This window comes from Pecten maximus, chromosome 10, assembly GCF_902652985.1.
Source record: "Pecten maximus chromosome 10, xPecMax1.1, whole genome shotgun sequence".
NCBI lineage: Eukaryota > Metazoa > Mollusca > Bivalvia > Pectinida > Pectinidae > Pecten > Pecten maximus.
The window spans coordinates 34842502-34866490 of record NC_047024.1 but is presented as its reverse complement, the minus strand read 5'-3'; the positions used below and the strand labels follow the sequence as shown (position 1 = coordinate 34866490).

Below are 23989 nucleotides of genomic sequence, written 5' to 3'. Positions count from 1 at the left end.
TCGGTTGTGTGTTTTGTTTTTTGTGGGGGGGGTGTTGGTTTGAGTTTTTTGGTCAGTGGTTTTTGGGTTGGGGGTTTGGCGTTTGTTTTTTGTGTGTGGGGGTGTTTTTGGGGGGGGGTGGTGGGTTGGTGGGTTGTTGTTTTGGGGGGGGGGAAGGTTTGAGGGTTTTTTGGTGGATTTTTTGTAGTTTTTTGGGGAAGTGGGTTTGTTGTTTTTTTTGTTTTTTTTTTTGTTTTTGTTTTGGGGTGATTCTATTTTTTGTTTGCTGTTTTTTTTTGTTTTTTGTTTGGGTTTGTTGTTTTTGGGTTGTGTGTTGTTGGGTTTGTTGGTGGTTGTTGTGGGGTGTGGGGGGGGGGGGGGGGGAGATATGGAGAGCTGAGGGAAGGGTAAATATACAGTGTAAAATTTGAATGCACAGGATTTGAAGATGGGAGTTGTTAATCCTATTGGTGCTGGACATCACAGTTATTATCTAACTATAATCCGCATGTAGCTGCACTAATAAAAATAAGAATATACTTAATGGGATGTAGTTAACTTACATATATATCTTTTTTGTTTCATATCTACTCTGACTCTTGTCAACAACAATGAATGGGAAACCACAACTTTGTACAGACCACACAAGAACAGGTATGTCATTCACATCAGCTTTTATCAGCAGTTATTAGTCTTGGGTCACTTGCTCAAAAAATGAATTGACAAAATAGTAATTCTCAGTATTCATTCGGTGAATTGCCAAAGGAGGCCAGGGACGACAGGTCAGGAGAACATATTTGTCCTGATTGCAGGGCTGTGGATGGAGTGAGGCCACGATAATCCTGTATGCACAAGCAGGGAGCAAATAGCTTGTGCGGTATGCACTGTGTGCGGGCAGGTATCTAATTGCACTGTATGTGTTACACCTGGCTACAATACGATAAACAGAATCTTGTACACTTTTATAACTATACATGTAGCTAATATTATTGAACAATTTTGCAGTAGTGTACAAGTAGTAGCGGAAAAGTATTTGACACTTTTGACTACTTTTTTCTGCTACAACATTAGCTAATGGTCAAGATAATCATGAGGAAATTCCCATTTTCTTCATAAAAATTAAAATAATAATTTTCAGTAAAACTTATTTCTCATTCATAAATTTAAAAATCAAAATTTACTATTCATAATTTAAAAATCAAATTAGCTCAGCAGAAAGAGTACCTTATTATAGTTGAACATATTACTTTGTTTAAAGGAAGTCTATAACATTGTTTAAAGGAAGTCTAAAGGGAACAACCAACCAATTGAAAAAACATATTTTTGAAACAGCCCCTGTGTATAGAAAGTTGAGCCAAGGATAAATGTCTGGCAGCCACTGATTGGCCAGTATGTTATGAAGTGATAAAATAGATATGTAGCCTGATAGGTAACTATCAATAAGAAATGTTGATATAAATTTCGTAAGTCTGATTGATTTTTTTCCCAAAAGCTCACGTAATAATAATAAACAGGTAAACATTTAAGATTTTTGAGAATTTTTACTGCGAAATTCACCTATTTTCAAAATGGCTACCCTGGAGAAAATTTGAGCTGAAGGACCCAACTTTTTTTTTTTATTAGGTGTTATATCAGACCCTAAACTTTTGTTATTAACCATAATTGTCATATTGAATTCAAGAATTTGAATGAAATACTCCAAAACGTTAACACTAAAGTCTATGGGAAAACAATTAGTTGGTTGGTCTCTATAACTTTGTTTAAAGGAAGTCTATAAATGCACTTTTTGAGACTTGAACTGTTTTTACCAACACTCTCTCCCATAGAATCAGATATATAAGAATTATGATATCCTCATAAACCTCTTTAATTTTGGTGTATCCATTATAAAGAAATATCTAAATTGCTTTTCTACATGAAATGTTGCCACTGTTTCTTTATCTGTTGTGTGTCCTGATTGGCTAGGACAGCTCCCAATCAACAACATGAGGATGGAAGTTCTATATCTGTTGTGTGTCCTGATTGGCTAGGACAGCTCCCAAACAAAAACATGAGGATGGAAGTTCTATCTGTATACATCACACTGACCCTGAAACATTTTAACACAAAGCTGGCTTTGATATGACTTAAGACACCTCTATTTAGAAATATACATTTATCCAATCAGAAAAATACTAGTACTCTTTTCACTTGCTTATACAGTTCAGGCTTCTGCCCTTCTTTGGTTCAAAATTCTGATTGCTTATTTGAGTGTGGCATTTTTAGAAAATTCCTATACAGCTTGGCTGCTTGGTTTCTTGTTCTGCGACATCTTATCCACATGTCTGTCTTCATTAAGTAATTAACAACCTGCACAAATATTGAGAAAAAATTAATTCACTTTTTAAATTGCATAGAAATATTAAAATAGATAGTTACAAGTACATTAGCTGTATGGTTTCTTTCGTGGTGATGGTGAAGCTGAAAACCTAGGTTTTACTGGAGTAAAATGTTGCCAGCAGCATGCAGCAAATTACATTTGTGTTGAAATCTCCAGAAAGTGTTGCTGGCAAGGACATTCTCAGTGGAAAATGTTTGGAAGGCTGCTACTATATATGACAAGTGTAGTAGGCTAGGTGAATGGTAGACTATGTGGGTGGCAGGATTAGGTGAACGGTAGACTAATTGTGTGGTAGTGTAGGTGCATGGTAGACTCCTTGTGTGGAAGGAAAGGTGTGTGGTAGGGTAGTTGAGAAACGTTGTATGGTAGGGTAGCTGTGTTGTAAACTAGTTGTATGGTAGGGTAGCTGTGTTGTAGACTAGTTGTATGGTAGGGTAGTTGTGTTGTAGACTAGTTGTATGGTAGGGTAGTTGTATGGTAGGGAAGTTGTGTTGTAGACTAGTTGAACGGTAGGGTAGTTGTGTTGTAGACTAGTTGTATGGTAGGGAAGTTGTGTTGTAGACTAGTTGTATTGTAGGGTAGTTGTGTTGTAGACTAGTTGTATGGTAGGAAGGTGTATGGTAGAGTAGTTGTGTTGTAGACTAGTTGTATGGTAGGGAAGTTGTGTTGTAGACTAGTTTTATGGTAGGAAGGTGAGTGGTAGAATAGTTGTATGGTAGAGTAGTTGTGTTGTAGACTAGTTGTATGGTAGGGAAGTTGTGTTGTAGACTAGTTGTATGGTAGGGTAGTTGTATGGTAGGGTAGTTGTGTTGTAGACTGGTTGTATGGTAGGGTAGCTGTGTTGTAGATTAGTTGTATGGTAGGGTAGTTTGTGTTGTAGATTAGTTGTATGGTAGGGTAGTTGTGTTGTAGACTAGTTTTATGGTAGGAAGGTGAGTGGTAGACTAGTTGTATGGTAGACTAGTTGTATGGTAGACTAATTGTATGGTAGACTAGTTGTATGGTAGGGTAGTTGTGTTGTAGACTAGTTGTATTGTAGGGTAGTTGTGTGTTGTAGACTAGTTTTATGGTAGGAAGGTGAGTGGTAGAATAGTTGTTAGTAGAGTAGTTGTGTTGTAGACTAGTTGTATGGTAGGGTAGTTGTGTTGTAGACTAGTTGTATGGTAGGGTAGTTGTGTTGTAGACTAGTTGTATGGTAGGGTAGTTGTGTTGTAGGGTAGTTGTATGGTAGGGTAGTTGTGTTGTAGACTGGTTGTATGGTAGGGTAGCTGAGTTGTAGACTAGTTGTTTGGTAGGGTAGTTATGTGGTAGACTAGTTGTATGGTAGACTAGTTGTATGGTAGACTAATTGTATGGTAGACTAGTTGTATGGTAGGGTAGTTGTGTTGTAGACTAGTTGTATGGTAGGGTAGTTGTATGGTAGGGTAGTTGTGTTGTAGACTGGTTGTATGGTAGGGTAGCTGTGTTGTAGATTAGTTGTATGGTAGGGTAGTTTGTGTTGTAGATTAGTTGTATGGTAGGGTAGTTGTGTTGTAGACTAGTTGTATGGTAGACTAGTTGTATGGTAGGGTAGTTGTGTTGTAGACTAGTTGTGTTGTAGACTAGTTGTGTGGTAGGGAAGTTGTGTTGTAGACTGGTTGTATGGTAGGGTAGTTGTATGGTAGACTAGTTGTATGGTAGGGTAGTTGTGTTGTAGACTACTTGTATGGTAGACTAGTTGTATGGTAGGGTAGTTGTGTTGTAGACTACTTGTATGGTACTCTGGTAGTTGTATGGTAGACTGGTTGTATGGTAGGGTAGTTGGATGGTAGACTAGTTGTATGGTAGACTAGTTGTATGGTAGGGTAGTTGTGTTGTAGACTAGTTGTATGGTAGGGTAGTTGTATGGTAGGGTAGTTGTGTTGTAGACTGGTTGTATGGTAGGGTAGCTGAGTTGTAGACTAGTTGTTTGGTAGGATAGTTATGTGGTAGACTAGTTGTATGGTAGACTAGTTGTATGGTAGACTAATTGTATGGTAGACTAGTTGTATGGTAGGGTAGTTGTGTTGTAGACTAGTTGTATGGTAGGGTAGTTGTATGGTAGGGTAGTTGTGTTGTAGACTGGTTGTATGGTAGGGTAGCTGTGTTGTAGATTAGTTGTATGGTAGGGTAGTTGTGTTGTAGACTAGCTGTATGGTAGAGTAGTTGTGTTGTAGACTACTTGTATGGAAGGGTAGTTGGATGGTAGACTAGTTGCATGGTAGGGTAGTTGTGTTGTAGACTAGTTGTATGGTAGGGTAGTTGGATGGTAGACTAGTTGCATGGTAGGGTAGTTGTGTTGTAGACTAGTTGTATGGTAGGGTAGTTGTGTTGTAGACTAGTTGTATGGTAGGGTAGTTGTGTTGTAGACTGGTTGTATGGTAGGGTAGATGTGTTGTAGATTAGTTGTATGGTAGGGTAGTTTATGTTGTAGATTAGTTGTATGGTAGACTAGTTGTATGGTAGGGTAGTTGTGTGGTAGACTGGTTGTATGGTAGGGTAGCTGTGTTGTAGATTAGTTGTATTGTAGGGTAGTTGTGTTGTAGACTAGTTGTATGGTAGGAAGGCGTATGGTAGGGTAGTTGTGTGGTAGACTGGTTGTATGGTAGGGTAGTTGTGTGGTAGACTGGTTGTATGGTAGGGTAGCTGTGTTGTAGATTAGTTGTATTGTAGGGTAGTTGTGTGGTAGACTAGTTGTATGGTAGGAAGGCGTATGGTAGACTAGTTGTATGGTAGAGTAGTTGTGTTGTAGACTAGCTGTATGGTAGGGTTTGGTTTGTTTTTGTTTAACGTCCTATTAACAGCCAGGGTCATTTAAGGACGTGCCAGGTTTTGGAGGTGGAGGAAAGCCGGAGTACCCGGAGAAAAACCACCGGCCTACGGTCAGTACCTGGCAACTGCCCCACGTAGGTTTCGAACTCGCAGCCCAGTGGTGGAGGGCTAGTGATAAAGTGTCGGTACACCTTACCACTCGGCCACCGCGTTGTAGGGTAGCTGTGTTGTAAACTAGTTTTATGGTAGGGTAGTTGTATGGTAGACTAGTTGTATGGTAGGGTAGTTGTGTTGTAGACTAGTTGTATGGTAGAATACGAGAACTTTTTAGGTCACCTGAGACAAAGTCTCAAGTGACCTATTCTAATCCCCTTTTGTCCGTCGTCGTGCGTCGTGCGTCGTCCGTCGTGCGTCGTCCGTCGTCCGTCCGTAAACAATTTACATTTTCGACTTCTTCTCCAAAACCCCTAAACCAAATTCCATGAAATTTGGCAGGAAGCTTCTATGGCTAAAGGTCAACCAAAATTGTAAATTATATGGTCCCCACCCCCCAGGGGCCTGAGGGGTGGGGCTAAAAAGGGTCAAATTGACTTAAACTTCAAAAATCTTCTTCTCTACTCTCAGATATGGTGGAATCAAACACTCTTCGTAGATGGAAGGGTCTTAAGGTGCTTTACCAAAATTGTAAATTTCATGACCCTGGGGTCTCACGTTTGCCCCTGGGGAGGGGGTAAACTTTACAATAGTTTATATAGGGAAATAACATTTTTGACTTTTATTTGTTTTATTTCTATTGGAATTCATTCTATTTGGTAAACATTGTCAGCATGAGATGACAGTTTGATGGCATGCACATGTTGGCCCTGACTGACCCCCAGGGGCTGATGGGCGGGGCTAAAAAGGGCCAAATTGACTGAAATTTAAAAAATCTTCTTCTCAAGACGGAAATAAGGTGGAATCAAATACTCTTTATAGTTAGAAGGGTCTTAAGGTGCTTTATTAAAATTGTGAATTTCATGACCCTGGGGTCTCAAGTTTGCCCCTTGGGAGGGGGTAAACTTTACTATAGTTTATATAGGGAAATCACATTTTTTACTATGATTTGTTTGAATTCTATTGGAATTCATTCTAACTTAGTTAACATTATCACCTTGTGAAGGCAGTTTGATTGTATACACATGTTTGCCCTGACTGACCCCCAGTGGCTAATGGGCGGGGTTAAAAAGGGCCAAATTGACTGAAATTTAAAAAATCTTCTTCTCAAGACGGAAATAAGGTGGAATCAAATACTCTTTATAGTTGGAAGCATCTTAAAGTGCTTTACTAAAATTTTGAATTTCATGACCCTGGGGTCTCAAGTTTGCCCCTGGGGAGGGGGTATACTTTACTATAGTTTATATAGGGAAATCACATTTTTTACTATAATATGTTTGATTTCTATTGGAATTCATTCTATTTTGGTTAACATTATCAGCTTGGGATGACAGTTTGAGGGTATGCACATGTTGGCCCTGACTGACCCCTAGGGGCTTATGGGCGGGGCTAAAAAGGGTCAAATTGACTGAAATTTTAAAAATCTTCTTTTCAGACTGAAATAAGATAGAATCAAATACTGTTTATAGATGGAGGGATCTTAAGGTGCTTTACTAAAATTGTGAATTTTATGACCCTGGGGTCACACATTTACCCCTGGGGAAGGGTAAATTTTACTATAGTTTATATAGGGAAATCACATTTTTGACTGATTTGTTTTATTTCTATTGGAATTCATTCCAACTTGGTTAACATTTTCAGCACGGGATGAAAGTTTGATAATATGCACATGTTGGCCCTGACTGACCCCTTGGGGCTTATGAGCGGGGCCAAAAATGGTCAATTAAATTAACTGAAATATTTCAAATCTCAGGTGACCGTTAAGGCCCATGGGCCTCTTGTTATTTTATGGTTTCAGAATCTTCTCTTACTATTTCCCATGATCTGTACAAACACTTTGTGACTGTTCTGTATGATGTTTCCACTTTTATATCATTTTTATGTGAGTAAATCATTGTCACTCATTACTATTACTAGTGTTTATTTTGGAAGTGATGCACCTTCATTTTTACCAAAAACTTTATTAATTAACCATGCCATTGCTTAGATGAATCGCCACAGGCATTAAATTGACTTGATGCATCTTTGACTTCTGTCAGATTGTACTGGACTAGGCTGATTGTTTGAAACTAATTGAAGGACAGGATTTGGTATACATTTGGTTTGAACCATTGTTTGGAGAGGCAGCTCAAAAGTAGGAAAATATTTGCAACGTAACTTAAATGATCATGAGAGTATTTTTTCATGATTACTGTAGTAGTCAGGTGAGCGATACAGGCCGTCTGGGCCTCTTGTTGTGTGGTAAGGTATAGGTGTTACCTATGTGTAGGCTAGATTCTCTTTTCAGCTTGGTTATAGTTCTGGTTGGTTACTCGTAATATTAAGTTACCATCCTGATCCAGGTGTGGGCTGAATTTGATCTAAATTTGTATCGTTGTGCATTAGAACCATTCACCTGACAATATCTAACAATAGAATTGTAAAGGATTAATTTCCAATATCCACTTACCAAAGGTACACGTAATTAAGTTACCATTGACGAACAGAGATTGCATTACTACATATGTATTCATGTTCCTAAAGTATCCTGTCCTTGACTTTAGGTGTCCATTGTTCAGTGTGGTGTATAAAAAAAATCATACATCAAAAGAGACATAGGTCTGTAGAAAATGAAGAAATTACCATCATTTCATGCTCTTTTTCTTTTTTTTGATCAGAACTTGTTCTTAATTATATTTTGTAAAATCTTTGATAAGATCTTCCGGGTTGAAATATATGTTAGTAAAAAACATAAATAAGTTAAAATCTGTAACAGTGATATGGTGATGTTGATATTGTGTTTTTAGTGAGCTTTATGATCATTGTTTAATGTGGAATGGGGAAAACCTTGTCAAATAGGTGTATTGGTGGGGTGTAGGTGTGATATAGGGGGAGGTCTGTAGACAGGTTAGGTGTATTGGTGAGGTGTAGGTGTTTTATAGGGAAAGGTCTGTAGACAGGTGTATTGGTGAGGTGTAGGTGTTTATAGGGGAAGGTCTGTAGACAGGTTAGGTGTATTGGTGAGGTGTAGGTGTGATATAGGGGAAGGTCTGTAGACAGATTAGGTGTATTGGTGAGGTGTAGGTGTGATATAGGGGAGGGTCTGTAGACAGATTAGGTGTATTGGTGAGGTGTAGGTGTTATATAGGGGAGGGTCTGTAGACAGGTTAGGTGTATTGGTGAGGTGTAGGTGTTATATAGGGGAAGGTCTGTAGACAGGTTAGGTGTATTGGTGGGGTGTAGGTGTGATATAGGGGAAGGTCTGTAGACAGATTAGGTGTATTGGTGAGGTGTAGGTGTGATATAGGGGAAGGTCTGTAGACAGATTAGGTGTATTGGTGAGGTGTAGGTGTTATATAGGGGAAGGTCTGTAGACAGGTTAGGTGTATTGGTGGGGTGTAGGTGTGATATAGGGGAAGGTCTGTAGACAGATTAGGTGTATTGGTGAGGTGTAGGTGTTATATAGGGGAGGGTCTGTAGACAGGTTAGGTGTATTGGTGAGGTGTAGGTGTTATATAGGGGAAGGTCTGTAGACAGGTTAGGTGTATTGGTGGGGTGTAGGTGTGATATAGGGGAAGGTCTGTAGACAGATTAGGTGTATTGGTGAGGTGTAGGTGTTATATAGAGGAGGGTCTGTAAACAGGTTAGGTGTATTGGTGAGGTGTAGGTGTTATATAGGGGAAGGTCTGTAGACAGGTTAGGTGTATTGGTGAGATGTAGGTGTTTTATAGGGGAAGGTCTGTAGACAGGTTAGATGTATTGGTGAGGTGTAGGTGTTATATAGGGGAAGGTCTGTAGACAGATAGGTGTATTGGTAGGGTGTAGGTGTTATATAGAGGAAGGTCTGTAGACAGATAGGTGTATTGGTGGGGTGTAGGTGTTTGATAGGGGAAGGTCTGTAGACAGGTTAGGTGCATGGTGAGGTGTAGGTGTTTTATAGAGGAAGGTCTGTAGACAGGTTAGGTGTATTGGTGAGGTGTAGGTGTTTTATAGGGGAAGGTCTGTAGACAGGTTAGGTGTATTGGTGAGGTGTAGGTGTTTTATAGGGGAAGGTCTGTAGACAGGTTAGGTGTATTGGTGGGGTGTAGGTGTTTTATAGGGGACGGTCTGTAGACAGGTTAGGTGTATTGGTGGGGTGTAGGTGTTATATAGGGGAAGGTCTGTAGACAGGTTAGATGTATTGGTGGGGTGTAGGTGTTTTATAGGGGAAGGTCTGTAGACAGGTTAGGTGTATTGGTGGGGTGAAGGTGTTTTTATAGGGGAAGGTCTGTAGACAGGTTAGGGGTATTGGTGAGGTGTAGGTGTTATATAGGGGAAGGTCTGTAGACAGGTTAGGTGTATTGGTGAGGTGTAGGTGTTTTATAGGGGAAGGTCTGTAGACAGGTTAGGTGTATTGGTGGGGTGTATGTGTTTTATAGGGGAAGGTCTGTAGACAGGTTAGGTGTATTGGTGAGGTGTAGGTGTTTTATAGGGGAAGGTCTGTAGACAGGTTAGGTGTATTGGTGAGGTGTAGGTGTTTTATAGGGGAAGGTCTGTAGACAGGTGTATTGGTGGGGTGTATGTGTTATATAGGGGAGGGTCTGTAGACAGGTTAGGTGTATTGGTGGGGTGTAGGTGTTTTATAGGGGAAGGTCTGTAGACAGGTTAGGTGTATTGGTGAGGTGTAGGTGTGATATAGGGGAAGGTCTGTAGACAGACAGGTGTATTGGTGAGGTGTAGGTGTTATATAGGGGAAGGTCTGTAGACAGGTTAGGTGTATTGATGTGGTGTAGGTGTGATATAGGGGAAGGTCTGTATACAGGTTAGGTGTATTGGTGGGGTGTAGGTGTTTTATAGGGGAAGGTCTGTAGACAGGTTAGGTGTATTGGTGGGGTGTAGGTGTTTTATAGGGGAAGGTCTGTAGACAGGTGTATTGGTGAGGTGTAGGTGTTTATTGAGGAAGGTCTGTAGACAGGTTAGGTGTATTGGTGTGGTGTAGGTGTGATATAGGGGACTGTCTGTAGACAGATTAGGTGTATTGGTGAGGTGTAGGTGTTATATAGGGGAAGGTCTGTAGACAGGTTAGGTGTATTGGTGGGGTGTAGGTGTTTTATAGGGGAAGGTCTGTAGACAGGCTAGGTGTATTGGTGGGGTGTATGTGTTTTATAGGGGAAGGTCTGTAGACAGGTTAGGTGTATTGGTGGGGTGTAGGTGTTTTATAGGGGAAGGTCTGTAGACAGATAGGTGTATTGGTAGGGTGTAGGTGTTATATAGGGGAAGGTCTGTAGACAGATAGGTGTATTGGTGGGGTGTAGGTGTTTGATAGGGGAAGGTCTGTAGACAGGTTAGGTGTATTGGTGAGGTGTAGGTGTTTTATAGAGGAAGGTCTGTAGACAGGTTAGGTGTATTGGTGAGGTGTAGGTGTTTTATAGGGGAAGGTCTGTAGACAGGTTAGGTGTATTGGTGAGGTGTAGGTGTTTTATAGGGGAAGGTCTGTAGACAGGTTAGGTGTATTGGTGGGGTGTAGGTGTTTTATAGGGGACGGTCTGTAGACAGGTTAGGTGTATTGGTGGGGTGTAGGTGTTATATAGGGGAAGGTCTGTAGACAGGTTAGATGTATTGGTGGGGTGTAGGTGTTTTATAGGGGAAGGTCTGTAGACAGGTTAGGTGTATTGGTGGGGTGAAGGTGTTTTTATAGGGGAAGGTCTGTAGACAGGTTAGGGGTATTGGTGAGGTGTAGGTGTTATATAGGGGAAGGTCTGTAGACAGGTTAGGTGTATTGGTGGGGTGTCGGTGTTTATAGGGGAGGGTCTGTAGACAGGTTAGGTGTATTGGTGGGGTGTAGGTGTTTTATAGGGGAGGGTCTGTAGACAGGTTAGGTGTATTGGTGGGGTGTCGGTGTTTATAGGGGAGGGTCTGTAGACAGGTTAGGTGTATTGGTGGGGTGTAGGTGTTATATAGGGGAAGGTCTGTAGACAGGTTAGGTGTATTGGTGAGGTGTAGGTGTTTTATAGAGGAAGGTCTGTAGACAGATAAGTGTATTAGTGGGGTGTATATGTTTATAGGGGAGGGTCTGTAGACAGGTTAGGTGTATTGGTGGGGTGTAGGTGTTTTATAGGGGAAGGTCTGTAGACAGGTTAGATGTATTGGTGAGGTGTAGGTGTGATATAGGGGAAGGTCTGTAGACAGGTTAGGTGTATTGGTGGGGTGGAGGTGTGATATAGGGGAGGGTCTGTAGACAGGTAAGGTGTATTGGTGAGGTGTAGGTGTGATATAGGGGAAGGTCTGTAGACAGGTTAGGTGTATTGGTGGGGTGTAGGTGTGATATAGGGGAAGGTCTGTAGACAGGTTAGGTGTATTGGTGAGGTGTAGGTGTGATATAGGGGAAGGTCTGTAGACAGGTTAGGTGTATTGGTGGGGTGTAGGTGTGATATAGGGGAAGGTCTGTAGACAGGTTAGGTGTATTGGTGGGGTGGAGGTGTGATATAGGGGAGGGTCTGTAGACAGGTTAGGTGTATTGGTGAGGTGTAGGTGTGATATAGGGGAAGGTCTGTAGACAGGTTAGGTGTATTGGTGGGGTGGAGGTGTGATATAGGGGAAGGTCTGTAGACAGGTTAGGTGTATTGGTGGGGTGGAGGTGTGATATAGGGGAAGGTCTGTAGACAGGTTAGGTGTATTGGTGGAGTGTAGGTGTTTTATAGGGGAAGGTCTGTAGACAGGTTAGATGTATTGGTGGGGGTGTAGGTGTTTTATAGAGGAAGGTCTGTATACAGGTTAGGTGTATTGGTGGGGTGGAGGTTAGATGTTTTGTATATATTGTACGTAGCCTGTGGGTTGGTAGACATGTAGTAGCTTGTAAATACCCTTTCTATATCTTTAGCAAGTTGAGGAGCAGAAGAATCGGAACAAGGATGTTGGAGAACTTACTGAACTTGTAAGAGACTTTCTGGATCCTGCTCAATTCTATAATGCTTTGAATGGAATCGGCATTGACTACTTCTGTGGGGTACCTGACTCTCTGCTCAAAGGTAAGCACTCAGAGTTGTCATTAGAAGGTCATATAGATAAATTTCAGCAAAAGCGATCACATGTTGAGGACAAAAGCTAAGGGAAGGAGTAGCAACAGTTGTTAAAATGTAAAAAAAAAAAGCTAATGTTATGGATTGATCCAGCATCAAAATTACTTTGCTTTGAAAATTGGTGAGATTTTTTCTAATCTTACAGAAACATGATTCTTTAAATAAAAATAATTTTTTGAAGAATTAAAACTTACTTGAAATACATCCACAGTATAATTAGGATCATTATTATTACAATATGTTTTTGTCTGTCTCTGGTATTGTAAGTTTCCCTTAGGCTAGTACCTAGTACGTGCAGTAAATTACAGGCCGAGATTAGTGAATCGGAAAGATCAGAAACATGAAAAAATACTCTGTTTAGATAAAAATGCCACAATTTTTAACATAATTACAAACAGTACTATCTTTTAGACAAATCTGTCTAAATCTGCTTTTTATTCCTGTCTTTTTTATGTTCACCTTGTAAAGTCAGTTTTACAAAATAATGAACTGGAACTTTTCATGGCATGCAAAGACAATTTCAGAAGATAGTATGTTCCTATAAAGAGATTGACCTAGTTTTATTTGTAATTTATTCCTGCTTAATGTAAACAAGTATAGATGAATGTAAACAAGTATAGATGAATGACCTATCTTTGACATCACAATCTGATTGATAGGTAAAGATGGGATGTTTCTGACTTCCAGAAATGTAAATCATGTGACTGCATGACTGACCCTGTAATATGGTCTTCTCCCGTTAACTAACAGATGTATTGGTAAAAACAAGGAGTCATTTAATGTTAAATATAAGTATTTCCAGAAGTTCTGTAAAACAGCTAGGATCATTTTGAGGCGGGGTCACCTTGTAGTAGTTGGTGACTACCTCACTGAACAACATACAGAGGGCCCGTTTCATGCTATCCAGAACATTAAGGGTAAAGTGTCTTGCCCAAGGACACAACCAGGATAGCACAAACGGCTCTTTTCTCAGCTTCTTGAGAATCAAATCACAAATAAAACCAGCACCTCGGTCCTTCACCTGTGGTTATGTGGCTGGCGCTCTTACCGACTGAGCTGTAGCCCCTTTGTAAAAGTCCAGTGGAGGGTGATATAAATAGAAAATTTCACAATTTCACAATTGTAATACTGGGGTAGAATACAGAGGTACAAGGTACAATTTCCTCTGGTCCTAAAATTTTCCTTATAATCTGGTAACAGTTCCTCAAATGACTTGTTCATTTTCTCCCTCAAAAGCATTCAATTTGTCTTTTTTCAAGCAATTATTTTGCCAATAATCTTCAATAATTAGACCCGACATTTTTGCTTTAAATATTTAGGTATCCATATTAGATAAATGTCAATTCAAATCTTTGAATATTTTACATACCTAATTGATCACCTATGCTAATGAAGTAGTAAAATCAGGTTGAAAAACTAAAAAATAAAAAACATATTCTGCTGAGATGGCCCATTTGGAACCTGGGGTTTCCCCCTAGGTAGTAAAAAGGGTATATTCCCCTAAATCATATCTTTAGACAGTCATGGACTAAGGTTTTTTTTATATCTCATTTTGGATTTTTAAAGCTTAAACAGTACAAATTAAATCTTTCATTTTGAGATAAAAATAAACAAATAATGAAAATGAAGTATTTATTTCTAATTTATTTTGTAATTCTGATTTGGTCAGTGAATTTCTACTAATTGCGTTGTCAGAGAAACTGTTTGCATCTGTTTGTCCAAATTAACAAAACTGTGTATAATACATTTCATGACACTGTTAGTATTATATTCCAGAGATTATTTTTTTTTATAGAAAATTTCCTGAAACCTACATTTTGTTAGACAAATTACAGTAAGAAATCTAAGATGGCCAGTCATAACATTGGTGGTGGATGTGGAATCCAAAATGGCTGACAAAGCCAGTTGAATAATAGCTCAATAGAAGTTTTTGTTTTACAGACTTCTGTGCCTATGTGACCGAGAACTGCCCATCACATCAACATATCATCACAGCCAATGAAGGCAGTGCGGTGGCCTTAGCTGCAGGATATCACCTAGCAACCGGCAAAAATGCTATGGTGTACCTTCAGGTATGGCAACCATGTGGCCCATCTCTATATATCTATAAGTCATTTATATCTGAAAATTCATCATTTAATATTTACATTTTCACTTCGCTCCGCCTCAATGAACATAGTAAACACAGATCACTTCATTTCCCATTGAAGATTTTGGGTCGCGTGCTTCTGTTTTGAGAGACGAATCACTTTCTTGCCGGCGTGTGAATACATTCACTGAGTTTACAATGGCGATCGAGTTCTGTACCGCCTCAGACTTGAATGCACTTTCGCAGTTCACTTCATTTGCACGAGGTTCACTTCCCTTCATCAGTCCATGCAAGCAACAAAATTGACAATCAATCCTTAAGTATTACAATATTAAATACTTATATGGCTAGCCCACTTGGATAGCATGAATATTTGAGTTTTTCATGTAGGTTATATATATATAAAGATTCTGTTGTCTACAAATTCCTCTCAGATTATCCCCCCTGATCAAAGATAACAAGTTGAAGTTGTAATGGCACCGTTGGCGTCTGTTTGCATTTCCTCAGGAATTATATATTGCCATTAGAATTTTGCCATACATATGATCGCAAAAGATTAAAAATCAAAAATACCTATGGGATTTAAAGATCATTTAGTGTATGTATGGATAAGTTATATCTTGATGTATTATAGGAACAGTCAAACCTTTTTATCTTAATGTCAGTGGGGGTCATGAAAAAAGTAAGCCAGGAAAAACGATTATTAGCTCACCTGGTCCAAAAGGGAGCAGTTTGGTGCTGTATTGCTATAATCGACTTATCTGGAATGAAGCGATGGATATCGCTCATATTTGACCGGTAGTATTCCTGTAGCAAGGTTGTGTGGATTCAAAAAGCTACAGATGGTGGGGCTGGCCCCCATATGGATGGGGGTAGGGCCAAAAGGGAGCAATTTGACTGTAATGCTTTAAACCACAATGGATATTGTTCATATTTGACTGGTTGCATCCATAGGTAGTGATGATTCAAAAAGCTACAAATTGTGTGGCTGACCCCCAGGGGGCTGATGAGTGAGGCCAAAAGGGAGCAATTTGGCTGTAATGCTATAAATGATTTTTTATTGTTTTTTTTTTTAAACTGTTGAGATCCAAACCCCATAACTGTATAAAGCATTGTTGGGCATCAAAAGTTAAGCACATTCATGCTGTAAAAATAGGCAGGCCCTGGGGTCTTTCTCCATCTCTAGGGCCTTCCTGTAGTTCCTTTGTGATATCTTTGAAACTGTTGAGACCTTGACCCCATAACCATATATAGCAATGCTGGCCATGCTGGACTTCAAGTGATAAAACAGTCCTGATGTAAAAACAGGCCCAGGGGTCTTTCTCCATCCCAAGTTATATTACTAGGTTTCCATAAACAGAACCATGTTATAAAAACAATCCCTGTGGTCTTTTCACACCCCTAAGGAGTCTGCGTGGGCTTCGTTTCTGGGTTATGTCTTTGAAGCAGTTGAGATCCCCACCCCATAACCATATATTGAATTGTTCAACAAATAAAGCTATCAATGATACATGAACATTATTTTGATGTTGGTCAAATCCAACCAGGTGAGTAATACAGGCCCTCTGGGTCTTTTGTCAAATCCAACTAGGTGAGTGATAAAGGTCCTCTGGCCCTCTTGTACTTTATATAGAATTTTTTGAGTCTGGACAAAATATTTACTTTTGAGTTGAGAAGGGTATTGATCAACTTAAAAGCGTTTGAGATAACAAATTTGACTGTATATTTCATTTCTATGACTTTGTCCATGAACAATGGCTGAGTTTTATTTAACAGAGAACTTAAATTTATTTGCTCTAAAATATATATATATTCTTTGCCTGTAGAACTCTGGCCTGGGGAATATTGTGAATCCTATCATGTCTCTATCAGTTCCCCCAGTCTACAGTATCCCTATGTTGCTGCTGGTGGGCTGGAGAGGTGAGCCAGGCAAACGGGACGAACCACAGCACATGGTCCAGGGACAAGCCACTCCAGGTCTTCTAGGTACAATAAACAGTGATACATTACATCATGTGTAGACTCATTGTTTGTATTAAAAGACATTTACCAGTTCAAGCATACGGATCAGAATGGTTATACAGTATTATAAATCACTATACCAAAATTCTATTTCTAATGTCATAACCATATTTTGTTACATATCTCTCCACAGACATTTTGAAAAACTGGTCCAGGTTTCATTAATGTTCCTAAACTTAAAATTTTCCATATGAAAGCATTGCTGAATTTATGGAAAGTTCCTTTAAATATAATAAAACAAGCAAGTGATTTCCAAGCCAGGTTTTGTTAACTTAAAATTTTCAATTTAAAGGAAAGTTCCTTAAAATGAATTTTTCCTTAATGCATTGCTTTCCTTTGGAAGATATTAAGTTAAGGAAAATGTGAGATTGATTTCTGAGCCAGACTGAAGTGCTAATGTTAGTGTGGCTGACTGAAATGTCTAAAGAAAAATAATCAAGTAGTTTCACAGAAATAACAACAGCTGTAATACATCTAATCATCGATCTCGGATGTACTCTGTCTGGTAAGAAGATATTTATGTGTAGTGCAAATATTGTAAATTTGTGTTTAAATTGTTGTCACTTTCAAACCGGGTGCCAAATTATCCTAATTTACAAAGTACCAGTATTATTTTATATACTGCCCACTAGGTCATATATGTCAATCATATCTACTATTAATCTTCTATATAGGGTTCTGTATGGTTTTGATGGTAATTTAAATGTACAAAGTCTGTCTAGGCAGGACCTCTAGCTGTCTTCTATAACCTTTGGGTGGTTCCAGGGTGGCACAGTGGTAACATCCTTGCCTTTCACCAAGGCGACAGGCCATGTGAGTGGTTGGGTGGCACAGTGGTAACATCCTTACCTTTCACCAAGGCTACAGGCCATGTGGGTGGTTGGATGGTGCAGTGGTAACATCCTTACCTTTCACCAAGGCGACAGGTCATGTGGGTGGTTGGGTGGCACAGTGGTAACATCCTTACCTTTCACCAAGGCGACAGGCCATGTGGGTGGTTGGGTGGCACAGTGGTAACATCCTTACCTTTCACCAAGGCGACAGGCCATGTGGGTGGTTGGGTGGCACAGTGGTAACATCCTTACCTTTCACCAAGGCTACAGGCCATCGTTGAATTTTCTGATCAGACGGTAAAGCTATGAGGTCACCTGCCTGACCACATTGGTTTTCTCTTGATACTCCAGTTTTCATCTCATACTTAGAGCCATTGTGTGCTTCCAACTGAGCCAACAAGCGTGATAATATAACTTTTTTTTAACATAAAGTTTACAATAACTTTTGTAGCGTTTCTGGAGGTCGAGCATTAATACAAGCATTTTGCTGATATGTGTTAAAATGATAATATCTAAGTTAAGTCAGTAGTGAAAATGATTTTATTGTTGACAGCTGCCATGGGTATACCATTCCAGCCATTGCCAGACTACCAGGAGGGGGCTGAACAGGTGAGTGTTTGTTTCATCCCTTGTTTAACATACTAGGTAGAAGGGATATAGAATCGGGGTTTGTTCGTCTAAATATACAGGCCCGAGTTTCATCAATATTCTATTATAACTTCTAGAAATTACTTGATTTAAAAATTGCCATAAGGAAGCATTACTCTGGAGGGGGCCATGGGGCCATTTGCCCCATATTTTCCAAAATGGCCCACCAAAACTCAGAAATTACTTCAATTTTCTATGTTTTGGCCCATACGATTTCTGAAATCTTGTCAAAATGGCCCATGATTTTTGGGTCCAGCGTGAACCCTGCAAAAATGTTTTCCTATGGAAAATTTTAAGTTAATGCATTTTTTAAAATGAAGGAACATTGATAAAGCCAGCTAGCGAGGACATTGTGATTCAGAAGAAATATCCTTTTGGCATACATGGGGTGTAGAAGAATGGATTTGTTCATATATTCATAAAGTAACTGTCAGAGCATGGCTGACATTTATGTAACAGTGGTACATCTGGGGTCTAATAAAATTTAACATATGTAGCAGGGGTTGAATTTGAATGTTTGCTTCTATGAGCTCTGTACTATTCACATCTGTTGGCTTCTGTAGACATACAATGGTCATGGTTCGGCACTAATCTTTTAATGTTTTTTTGCACTTGAAGCATTGCACGAAACTATGATTTAGAAAATAATTTTGGGCTGCTAATCCATTATTGAGCTAATCTGTTAAAATTCAGAAATGCACTAAAAGTTGTGTCACCTTATTGTAGGTTTATAGTTTGTTATGCATTATAATTCACAGCTTATTCTGACACAATTTAACATAATATTGGTAATTGATATAAAAACATTAAATATTACTTGAAAATTTGATGGTTATAGCTATCTTTAGTCTAAAGGTCAAATTTGATGGTTATAGCTATCTTTAGTCTAAAGGTCAAATTTGATGGTTATAGCCATCTTTAGTGTAAAGGTCAAATTTGATGGTTATAGCTATCTTTAGTCTAAAGGTCAAATTTGATGGTTATAGCTATCTTTAGTCTAAAGGTCAAATTTGATGGTTATAGCCATCTTTAGTGTAAAGGTCAAATTTGATGGTTATAGCTATCTTTAGTCTAAAGGTCAAATTTGATGGTTATAGCCATCTTTAGTGTAAAGGTCAAATTTGATGGTTATAGCTATCTTGAGTTTGATAGGTCATATTTGATGATTCTAGCTTATCTTCAGTATGAAAGGTCAAATTTACAAAGAATTTTTGTCATGGCACATCACCTTATATACATGTATATATGTATATATATATAATTTTTCCAATTGATTTATACCTCCATCATCTGATACTAAGAAACAGGGTATTTTGATTGTATGGTTTAACAATACAGGCTCTGCAGACAGCTCAGCATTACATGGAAAAGACCAGAGGTCCTTACGCCTTCCTGGTAAAGAGACAAACATTCCTTCCCTGCAAACTACCTCAGGAAGAAACACCAGAGTAAGATCTAGAGGTTATTGCTGAAAAATCTGTCAATTTTCTTTCAATTTCATGCACTTTGGCATCTTAGTATTCATGTGTTTCACGGGTCACTAGTCTCATCCAGATGATAGTGTAATTGATGAAACCTCCCAAATAAAATCCATTATTGATTTGATGTAATATGTGAAAAGTCTTATAACCATGAAATATTTTTTTTCTAATCCGGATGTGGTATTATAATATCCTTTGTAATTATCTCCTCTTAATAAAAAACTTTTTATGATACCAGGTATTTAATGTAAAATATATTGCTTTAATTACCTCCCTTAGTTTCCCTCTTGACCGCGAGGAGGCGATGAAAGTGATTGTTGATAACCTCAATAACAAGGATGTTGTGATTAGTACCACTGGTATGTTGTCACGGGAACTATTTGAGTACAGGTAAGTCTGTAATTACATGGAACCAATTCATTTATCCAATTACTAGTCATTAGGAAACAAATACAATTATGCTACAATGACCGCTCCAGGGACATTTGTTGGGTTGTAAATTAGAAAAAGATTGTGATTCCTACTTTGTAACCATATAGTCATACTGTTGTGTAGCTCACAAAAGGGCTAATATTAAAAATCATTATGAACGATACATACCATATATACCTCTTGTTTCCTATTAATTCTTTAGTACAAATTAACGTTTATATTGTAATTTGATACAGATTTTCTGTCTTGGCTGGTATCACAAAATAACATGACATAATGCATAAAGAACACTAAAGATGATATTGTGGGAAAGTTATATTTATCATTATAATAAGATTTCAATGTTTTAGAATGTGTATAATACCAAAAGAGCTAATTGATCATGTCCTTAACTTCTTTTGGAACCTTTTGTTCCAAGGATAGAAAAGTAAGGGTATGCCAAAATTCACAACATCCAATAGTTTGAAGCAACTTTACAGTTGGACTACCCTAGGGTTGATTTTTTTGTGATATGTCCAAAGTAAGGGAGGACTTCAGTGTTGCTGTTGGCAGTGTACTCATAATGTTGCTTGTTTGTAGGGTGGAGAAGGACATGGGACACGAACGAGACTTCCTCACAGTGGGGTCTATGGGACATGCCTCTGCTATAGCCCTTGGAATAGCCCAGCAGAAACCTAAAAGACAGGTACTTTTAAACGTTAATTCTATCATCTGCCAAATAAGTGGTTTTCAGTTATACATTTAAGCATTGAACGGCTTTCAGTTGGCATCCATATTGCCTGTATATAACAACCGCCTGTTTATAATGACCGATTTTAAGATTCCCCGTGAGATTTTACTATATAACAAACCTCTGTATAGCGATTACCTGTCTAATGTGATTTGGAACGGCTGTCGCTCATTTCTTTTCCATAGCGACCAATTTCTGTCAGCCATCTTCTGCTCTGGGCAGTCATCCCTCATAAAATCCCGGGAAAATTTAGACACATCGACCCTGGCCTGATTAATTATATATAATCATGCCAGGGTTGTGGTGGTCCTTTGTTCGTGCCTGGCGCTCGGTGAGAGAGGGGTTGGGTCACCATGCGTGTTGGTGTTACATTACAACTGTGCATAGATGGCTTCATTTGACACGATCAGCTTATTTTGTGATTACAACTAGGATACATCACTTCAGTAACAAACACTTGTCATATCTGTCAACAAGATTTATGTCACAAAATAATTAGTTGTAGCACAAACATAATTCAATAATCATTTATTGTATTATTTTTTTTCTAATTTAAGAAAGAATTGGAGATAATTTGATTCATACATTTAGTAATATTTCAGAACAGAAAAAACAAAATTACTTTTGTATCCATTTGACCATTTTGAGTTATGTTTTGTCTTGGACTCCAAAATCATATTTTATTCTTGGGTTTTTAATAAAAAGTCTTTTTAATAAAGATTTAACCTTCAGATTTATATTTGAAAAATATATATATATAAATGTATACATTGATTTGACTTCTGAAAATGTTAAAACTGACTGGTCTACTAAATGCCTTGTTCAATGATAAGTTATTTATGGCAGTTTCATATGTAAACAAGTTGGTGTGATGATTTTGTTGTTCAGTAAGTCCATTAGTAATACACACATGTTTATCAGTACAATGTTTTGATCTGGTTTCAGGTGTTTTGTTTGGATGGAGATGGAGCAGCACTGATGCACATGGGTACCATGGCAACAATAGGACAGAGTGACCTTGCAAATTTCAAACATATTATCATTAACAACGGTGCACACGACTCTGTGGGGGGTCAACCAACCGTCGCCGCTAATCACAGTTCCTTCTGCTACTCCAGTGTAGCAAAGGGTTGTGGCTACAGGGAGGTTAGTTTATATAAATGATTATAATAGAAAAGATATATGTAGTACAATGTACTTGGTTTGGACAAAAGGAGATTTAACGGGTGGGTGAGTAGTTATGATAGAGATAACAGTAATATGACTAGGGCCAGTTATAGAAATTGTACATGGTTGGGGCCAGAATGTAATTATAGATTTGTACATGGTTGGGGCCAGAATGTAATTATAGATTTGTACATGGTTGGGGCTGGAATGTAATTATAGATTTGTACATGGTTGGGGCCAGAATGTAATTATAGATTTGTACATGGTTGGGGTCAGAATGTAATTATAGATTTGTACATGGTTGGGGCCAGAATGTAATTATAGATTTGTACATGGTTGGGGCCAGAATGTAATTATAGATTTGTATAGGGTTGGGGCCAGAATGTAATTATAGATTTGTACATGGTTGGGGCCAGAATGTAATTATAGATTTGTACATGGTTGGGGCCAGAATGTAATTATAGATTTGTACATGGTTGGGGCTAACAGTAATAGATATTGAATGTTCCCTTCCAGGCTTTTGTTGCAGTCAATGAAGATGAGATAACAAATGGGCTAGCTCGTCTTCATCAAATGCCTGGTCCCATTCTCATGGAAATAAAAGTATCCAAGGGTGGCCGCAAGAACCTTGGACGTCCCACTCGGACTCCCGTCCAGAACAAACAGGATTTCATGCATTTCCTTGCTATCAACTGAATATATTTGCAATCCAGATCTTTTTAAAATTTATTTGCAATTATAATTTGTTTATTATTAACTCCTGTTAAACCTGATATGTAAACAAAATAATTTACAGTGAATGAAAATTTGTCATAACACTTACATTTGTCTGCATGATTCGAGTCTGTAGTTTAGTGATATGACATTAGCATTAGTTGTTCTAATGTGTTTATGGATTCATCTGATGTCATTACAGTCTGGTTCCAGAAAAAACAGTACCTAAATTGTACATAACATTGGGAGTTGGGATGTGTGTGTTGGGAGGTAGGATGGAGGGGGGAGGGGGTGTGAAAATATATCATTCATACATTAAGGAGAGGAAAAGCTTGCAAGAGCCTCCAAAGACATAATATTCCTAAGCTGGATGTTTTTTAAATCTCAGTTTTGTACATGGTTTTCAGTGTAAATTGACAAAGATCAAACCATCATCATCACTATCATCATGCTCACACAGACATGGTTTATGACACTGTCACTTGACAATCAGTGCAGAGATATCCGGCCACACTATGGACCAGTTAATTTATCTCTTTCAAAGGATTATGATTTAATAGTACGTTGGATCATAGGGTGGTCAGATGACATAGTGGTAACACACCTGCCGTTCACCAAGGCGACAGGGCCTCTCTATAGGTTAAGTGGTAACACACCTCTCTATAGGTACAGTGGTAACACACCTCTCTATAGGTACAGTGGTAACACACCTCTCTATAGGTACAGTGGTAACACACCTCTCTATAGGTACAGTGATAACACACCTCTCTATAGGTACAGTGGTAACACACCTGTCGTTCACCAAGGCGACAGGGCCTCTCTATAGGTACAGTGGTAACACACCTCTCTATAGGTACAGTGATAACACACCTCTCTATAGGTACAGTGGTAACACACCTGTCGTTCACCAAGGCGACAGGGCCTCTCTATATGTACAGTGGTAACACACCTCTCTATATGTACAGTGATAACACACCTCTCTATAGGTACAGTGATAACACACCTCTCTATAGGTACAGTGGTAACACACCTCTCTATATGTACAGTGATAACACACCTGCCGTTCACCAAGGCGACAGGGCCTCTCTATAGGTACAGTGATAACACACCTCTCTATAGGTACAGTGGTAACACACCTCTCTATAGGTACAGTGGTAACACACCTCTCTATAGGTACAGTGATAACACACCTGCCGTTCACCAAGGCGACAGGGCCTCTCTATATAGGTACAGTGGTAACACACCTGCCGTTCACCAAGGTGACAGGGCCTCTTTATAGGTACAGTGATAACACACCTGCCATTCACCAAGGCGACAGGGCCTCTCTATAGGTACAGTGGTAACACACCTCTCTATAGGTACAGTGGTAACACACCTCTCTATAGGTACAGTGATAACACACCTGCCGTTCACCAAGGCGACAGGGCCTCTCTATAGGTACAGTGATAACACACCTCTCTATAGGTACAGTGGTAACACACCTCTCTATAGGTACAGTGATAACACACCTCTCTATAGGTACAGTGATAACACA

General features: G+C 39.0%; 1 protein-coding gene and 1 long non-coding RNA gene across 3 annotated transcripts in view; one reads left to right on the top strand and one right to left on the bottom strand.

Moving 5' to 3' along the window:
- The window catches only part of LOC117336379 (phosphonopyruvate decarboxylase-like), a 27891-nt gene extending 4297 nt beyond the window's left edge, over nucleotides 1-23594 (top strand). Inside the window, exons 3-13 of the mRNA XM_033896885.1 lie at nucleotides 619-633; nucleotides 12141-12288; nucleotides 14281-14411; nucleotides 16255-16414; nucleotides 17837-17892; nucleotides 19270-19379; nucleotides 19692-19802; nucleotides 20424-20529; nucleotides 21520-21720; nucleotides 22258-23202; nucleotides 23282-23594. Coding sequence (XP_033752776.1) covers nucleotides 619-633; nucleotides 12141-12288; nucleotides 14281-14411; nucleotides 16255-16414; nucleotides 17837-17892; nucleotides 19270-19379; nucleotides 19692-19802; nucleotides 20424-20529; nucleotides 21520-21720; nucleotides 22258-22437 — 1218 coding nt within the window. The 3' untranslated portion in view covers nucleotides 22438-23202; nucleotides 23282-23594. The remainder of the gene's footprint in view (nucleotides 1-618; nucleotides 634-12140; nucleotides 12289-14280; nucleotides 14412-16254; nucleotides 16415-17836; nucleotides 17893-19269; nucleotides 19380-19691; nucleotides 19803-20423; nucleotides 20530-21519; nucleotides 21721-22257; nucleotides 23203-23281) is intronic.
- Nucleotides 23273-23989, bottom strand: LOC117336380. 2 transcript variants are annotated; one of them, XR_004534592.1, is made up of 4 exons: nucleotides 23910-23989; nucleotides 23804-23857; nucleotides 23565-23645; nucleotides 23273-23352 (listed from the first exon to the last, which is right to left on the bottom strand). It is a non-coding gene; the product is annotated as an uncharacterized LOC117336380 (long non-coding RNA). The 2 variants fall into 2 exon arrangements; XR_004534593.1 differs by lacking the exon at nucleotides 23273-23352 and adding an exon at nucleotides 23412-23485.